A 6,881-nucleotide genomic window follows, 5' to 3' on the forward strand; every position below is an offset into this window, starting at 1 on the left:
AACCATCCAACCAAAGTGGAGCCTGGTAGATCCTGGGGCCGGAGTGAGCAAGGGAAGCACCCAGACAGCAGCTTGGCAGGAAGAAGACACCAGGCCGGAGCAGGAAGCGGCTGGTCCCCAGGACAGCTGCCGCTGAGTGTGCTGTTTTATTTTTGTTGTGTGTAAAAGCGTCACAGCCCCAGTCCAGAGCCACCACAGTTTACAGGCTTGGAATCGGTTTTCTCCCATAACTTTGTTCTTGAGGAATCATTTACAAAACCTGCTTTTTCTCTGGGCTGTCAACTTTCAGGAAGACAGAACTCAAAAAAAAAAAAAAAAAAAAAAAGTCTTTTAGCTTTTCCTGAGCAGGATCTTGCACAATCCAAACCTTATTAAAATAAACACCCTGCTGTGGGATTTATCCTCCAGAGGACCTGTGTGGAGACTGTGCTCTCAGAGGACATTTTGTAACAGCACAGACATGCTCAGATGCCCAGAGCCTTTTCAGATGTGTGTGTGTGTGTTTGCCCTATTCTGTGCCCATGTAATTAATACTGATTCAACAGGGTTCCAAGGTGATCGCCTTGGTACCGAATGCTATGGCATTTTCTGGAACTCTTCTTTTGTGTAAGTATGTTTAAGCTTTCAGTAAGTTTCAGGTAACTCAGACCACAGGATCTGAGTTTTCGGTGTGTTTCCACAGTGCTGGTGGCTTCCTGCTCTTTTTAAGGGACTTGCCTTATTGTTGTTGTTCAGTCGCTTAAGTCAAGTCTGACTCTTTGCAACCCCTTAGACTGCAGCACACCAGGCTTCCCTTCCTTCATTATCTTCTGGAGTTTCCTCAGACTCATGTCCATTGAACTGGTAATGCCATCCAACCATCTCATCCACTGTCACCCCCTTCTCCTCCTGCCTTCAGTCTTTTTCCAGCATCAGGGTCTTTTTCAGTGAGTCAGCTCAAGTGACCAAAGTATTGAAGCTTCAGCATCAGTCCTTCCAATGAATGTTCAGGGTTGATTTCCTTTAGGGTTGACTGGTTTGGTCTCCTTGCTGTCCAAGGGACTTTTAAGAGTCTTCTCCAGCACCACACTTTTATGACTTAAGAAATCGTAAGTGTATTGCAGTACTTCCCCGATGGCTCAGCAGTAAAGAATCCGCCTGCCAATGCAGGAGACTCAGTTTCGATCCCTAGGTCAGGAAGATTGCCTGGAGAAGGGAACGGCAACCCACTCCAGTATTCTTGCCTGGAGAATCAGTCCCATGGACAGAGGAGCCTGGTGGGCTACAGTCCCTGGGGTCACAAGCAGTCAGACACGACTGAGTGACTAACATTTTGCTCTGCTTGTTTATGGTATTAAGATACTGTTTCCTGTGAAACATGTCTCTAGAGGCTTTCCCGTTAACGCTCTGAGTGCGTTGGCAGGATGAGGGATGGAAACCCAGTGTTAATACGCAGCGTTGCTCGGACCATCGCAGTTCCCCAGCCAGGTCTATTTTAAGAAGCTGAGGCCTCACTGTTGCTGTTGAAACTGAGAGGCGGTCGTTCCAGTGGGCGGATGGGGGAAGGCTGGGAGCGAGCAGTGTGCTGATGCCTGTGTGGAGAAGGCCGATGCAGAAAGCTGGTTTTACCTTTCCTTTACTGTCTATGCTTGACATCACACAGCCCAGGCCGGGGGGTGGCATGGTGGGGGACACTGGGAGAGGTAGCCCCTCCACCTGGTTGCAGCCCGCAGGTTGTGCACGTGACCTGGGGGTGCGGGAGCAGGCCCCCATCTGCACAGGGGGTCAGCTGGAAACAACTCACCCTTGGCCTCCCTTCCTTACAGGTCGCCAGATTCCACCCCTGGACCCCCATGAAAATGGAAACAGTGGATCCATCAAACTGGGGAAGCCAACCTCGCAGGCCGGCCGGCGGTGCTGCTGAACCGGGGCTGGGTCCCCTGTACTTGAAGAGGCCGGAGCTCCCTCCCTGGGCGCTGCCTCGGGGCCTCCCACCTCGATGGTCTGGCCCCTGGCTCAGAGGGAGGAGAGCCCCGCAGAGAACAGAGCAGCAAGTGTCCCTGGAAAAGGATTCTGGGAAACTCCGGGAACACCCACCACCCCACCGCAGAAGGGCCTTTGGTGTGTGAAATTCACTCAGAGGGAACGAATTTTAGGTATTAAGTAGAGTTGAGGTTTTTTTTTAAAGCCTTAAAATATTCTTAAATTTGTACAAAAGTTTTACTGGCTTATGTGTGTGAGATTCTAAAGTGGTGTTCCATTCTGATTTCCTGTGTTTCTAATCAAATGTCAGGAACTTCTTCAGTGCTATTGCCTTAGTTATTCCACCAACCTTTTCTGAAAGGTCCCCTTAATTTTCCTTTCAGTGAGGTGTAACTGGACCATCTATGGTAGAACTCGAGCTTATTATGAAAGTGGAGAAAGATGTATTAGGAACTGTTGTCTACATCTCTGACCTTTACTCCATGAACATTTTTCTAAGCCTTGGTCATATAAACCGACTAACCGAACCCGACTACAGTATTTCATGTTGTGCTGGGAGCTGGAGGCCTGGTGTTGGAAATCATTTAGAGTCATTACCGTGTAAGCAGTGACAAATGCAGGATATAAATGTTATTCCAGAGACCACCTGGTTTGCATGACCTGCAGGGTAATAAATCCCCACTCTCTTAGGGAAGTTTCGCACAGAGTGTTATTTTACTAGGAGAGTGTGACATAGTGCCATATCCCTGGAACAAATTACCTGGAGGATGTTTGAATCTAAATTGTAGGGCAAACTTCTTATATTAAACAATATCAATGAATAACTGATTACAGGAACGCCAGCCAGAGGAAGTACCGGCACAGTAAGATTCTAGACACCGCCCCCTCACCCGGCCCCATGCCTGCCCCTCCTCCCTGCCCCGCCCAAAACTACGAAATCAGAGGGTCTTTAAAAGAGGCCAAGCTTTGGTGGGGTGGGTATTAAGGTTGAACAGAGGTCTACCCCTGGAATGCCTGTTAGCTGCAAACGGGCTCTGATGAATCTTCCCTTTTCAGACTCCCTGTCAACTTAATGAATTGTTTTGTGCTCATAACTGACTCTTTGCGACCCCATGGACTGTAACCCGCCAGGCTCTTCCATCCTTGGGATTCTTCAGGCAAGAATACTGGAGTGGGTTGCCATTTCCTCCTCCAGAGGATCTTCCCGACCCAGGGATTAAACCAGCATCTCTTATGTCTCCTGCATTGTCAGGCGGATCCTTTACCACTGAGCCACCTGGGAATCCCAGTGAATATCTTTAATTCTGAATCCAGTGGAAGGGAAGAAAATTGTCCCTATTGAAAGTTCACATCCTGTTTTCTTTCTAATTTTGATAAAAACCTGGGATGGACAAGTGGTTGTTTTCCTAGGAAGGCTCAGGATAGGAAGTGAACCTTGGAGGAGATTCAGATTGGTGCCTTTTGTGGGGTAAGATGTGGCTGACCAGGTAGTGCGGTAACAGGGCCAGCTGATACCTTCAAGGCTCAACAAATATTCATTGAAGACCTGCAATGTAAAAATCAAGAACGAGATCATGAGCCAATGAAAAACCTTGAACTTTCTGTAACTTGGTGTGAGCCATTCTTGAGCCCTGCCATGCTGGTCCCACCAGCCCTTGATCGTTGGGGATACTGAGTCTACCATCAAAAAAAGTGAGGGTCCTTGTGAGATCAGGGCCCCGTTCACTTCTTCACATGGGCTGCAATGGAGAAAACAGTTTGAAATCTCAGACTTAGGTTTTTTTCAACTTGAGAATATGTTGTCAATTTGATGCTCTTACCACTTCACTCAGCTTGCGAGAATCATTTGACAATCTTAGGGCATGGAAGCTGAAAACACTTACTTTTGGTTCAAGAGCTTAAACTCCAGACAGGTTCCCCTAAAGCTGTTGTCAAATTGGAACTTGGACACTTTGGTAGGGCCTTTGCAGGGTTTTAAGGATTTTGTGCACCTTGTCAACATTATGGGCTCCATGATTCTGCTTGCAGGCTGAGCCATTGTCTTGCCTCTTAACAAAGTTTAAAAAAATATGGGTTGCACATTCAAGTGACCTCATTCCAGGTGGCATGCAGGCTTATTTTGGAATCTTTCATCATCTGGCAGTCCCCAAGGACCAGAGCTTGTATCTAGACAAGGTTGCCTAGCTAAGGAGGTACATGGCCTGGAGGAGTTTGCAGCTTCAGGCTGGATGTTCAGCACTCCCATCTTGCATAAAAGAGCTGGCCTTAACCATGCATAGCAGGCTACCCACCCGTGAGCCTATGGCTTAGTTTCAGAAGCCCATGTGGGTGGGAGTCACTTGTTTGCCTTTCTCTGCAGCCTTAACTTTTCAGGGCATCGGCCGGCCACGTGCCTATAGTCACTCCTTGGAGCAGTTGTGGAAAGAGAAGACAGCCCTCGGGCACATAGACATTCACAGGAACGCGGGGTCTTTTCTGAAGACGGAGGCTCGAGCCTTGCCCACAAGAGCCTTGCTTATCTTCCTCTATTTTGCCTTGAGATTACTTTCTGACTGTGCTAATCTCTGAACCACAACTGTGCGATGTGATGTAAAGGCCTGGACATTAGTGTTCTTCCCAGTTGTCCAGCAGCGTCCTTCCCCCAGTTTCCCCAGATGTGCTCTTCCGTTTTCCTTTCTCTCCCATGTGGTACATATGCACACGTGTATAAATACAACTTCAGATTTGTTTCAGTGACATGTGATCCATTTCCCTGGCTGAGTGTGGCTCGTGACTCAATCGTGTAAATCGGGCATGGGCTCTCAGGGGGATTGTCTCCCCATGGGAATTCTCCCAGGTGGCAGTGGAATTGTGCCAACGCTGCATGCTCGTAATTGAGCTGCCATCTTTATAGTGGGGAGCGGTGTGTCAGGGGACTTTGGCAGACCAGAGAAGTCTGGAGAGCTGAAGCCAGTCTTTAGCCAAGCAAAGGGCTGGACCCCGTGGAGGACCCAGGGGGGCTCAGGTGACCGAAATGGGTCCCCTGAGGTTGAGGAACGTGACCTGTGTTGGCCCAATAGGCTCCCCTCTGGGCCCTGCTTCTCTCTACTCTGCGACGCTCATCACAACTTGAATAATGAGTGAAAGAAAGGGCTCTGAGCCACATTCAGCCCCGTTAGGTTCTGGTTTAACCTTCGTTACTAAAACCAGACCCAGAGATCCAGTGTTAGCACTTGATTGTGTACACTGCCCCCTCTCTCGTGTTTTCATAAGGGGCCTATGTCTGGGCTGGACCCAGTTCTCACGTATAGAAGACACTGCTGCAGACCTTAGGACCTATCTGTCCACCTTGCATTCTGTCGTAAAGCACTGCCTTCCACATCCAATTGTATCTGTTATTTTTGGTTTAACGCACACTGATTCATACTAATAAATATTTTAAGTTTTATGAAGTTTGTCTTTTTCTTACTATAATGTTGGGTTGAATAATTGTAATTTTTTAAGTCAGTTGCTGGCAATGGGTGGAGGGTTTGGAAGACCTATGTCTCTAAGCTTCAGTTTCCTCATAGATAAGATGCAGAGTGTAATTTAAGTGTACCCTTACCCACAATTCTGGAATCTCAAAAGCCTCAGAAGGGACTTTTTCCCTGAAGTTTGGTACAGACTCCTCTGGCTGTAAAACCAGAGCTGAACAGATGTGATGTTCTTTGTAGTTATTCATCCGACCAAGGAGAAGGGCAATGTCTGCATGTCCTGTTGCAGAATCCTGCTGTTTGCTCATCGGTTGATCCTTGGCTCTGCTGTATGCTCTATGATAGATGCACCAGATTGCTGTCAGAAAACCCAAGCAAGATTCTGAGTTTCCAAAACCCCTGCCCCCAAGGTGTCACACAAGGTATGATATCCACCATATTCGTGAGGAACTGTCCATGGGGGCTCTGGGCAACCAGCGGGGCCATGTGTACACAGACTTCGACACCCGAGGGGTCTCCTGAGTGGGCTGCACAGGTTTCACTCGACAGAGAACACGTCTTTGAGTCCTGGCACAGAGCCGATGCTCATAAACAAGACACTTGAGTATAGTGACCTGCTTTGCCTCAGCTGCTGCAGCAGGTGTTTTATATCACACGACCTTCTGTTTTCACAATCCCTTTATCACGAGATACCACGATTGCATCCATTCTACAAATGAGGAAACCGAAGCCCAGGAAGTTAGTAAGTCACATAAAACCATAGACTAGGAAGAATTGTTGTTTAGTCACTAAATTGCGTCTGACTCTTTCGTGACTCCTTGGATGTAGCCCACCAGGCTCCTCTGTCCTTGGGACTTCCTAGGGCAAGAATACTGGAGTGGGCTATCATTTCCTCTCCTGGGGATCTTCCTGGACCAGGGATCAAGTCCGCATCTCCTGCATTGGCAGGCGGATTCTTTACCACTGAGCCACCAAGGAAGCCCAGACTAGGAAGAGAGGAGGAGCCAAATGTTAGCTTCTGTTACATGTTTTTCTTTTTCAATTAAGATTTTTAAAAAACTTTTAAAATGGAGATATAATTAATACATATTAGTTTCAAATGTACAACATAATGATTCTATATTTGTGTATCTTGTGAAATGATCACCATGTAAGTCTAATTAACATCTGTCACCACACATAGTTACAAATTTCTTTTTCTTGTGATGAGAACTTTTAAGATCTCCTCTCTTAGCATGTTCAAACATACAGTGTGGTATTATTAATGATTAATTACATATTAATATATTGATCAATTGTAGATACCATGCTCCTGAGGGATTTTAGCCTAAGGAACACGGTTTTACTCTGGTGACAGCTCTGTCTTCCGATTCCTGCCCTTTTTCCATAATATGTGGGTATCCAGGGCTGTGCGAACTCTGGCTGGTTGTGGGTACACAGGGCTGTATGGACTTGCTGTTCCTGAGC

The 6,881-nt window shown here is 47.3% G+C and overlaps 1 protein-coding gene across 1 annotated transcript in view; it reads left to right on the forward strand.

Moving 5' to 3' along the window:
• Positions 1–5,389, forward strand: part of RAB31 (RAB31, member RAS oncogene family) — an 80,691-nt gene extending 75,302 nt beyond the window's left edge. The window contains exon 7 of the mRNA XM_065932585.1: positions 1,806–5,389. Coding sequence (XP_065788657.1) covers positions 1,806–1,903 — 98 coding nt within the window. The 3' untranslated portion in view covers positions 1,904–5,389. The remainder of the gene's footprint in view (positions 1–1,805) is intronic.
• Positions 5,390–6,881: the final 1,492 nt, after the last annotated feature.

Source organism: Muntiacus reevesi, chromosome 4 (assembly GCF_963930625.1).
Source record: "Muntiacus reevesi chromosome 4, mMunRee1.1, whole genome shotgun sequence".
NCBI lineage: Eukaryota > Metazoa > Chordata > Mammalia > Artiodactyla > Cervidae > Muntiacus > Muntiacus reevesi.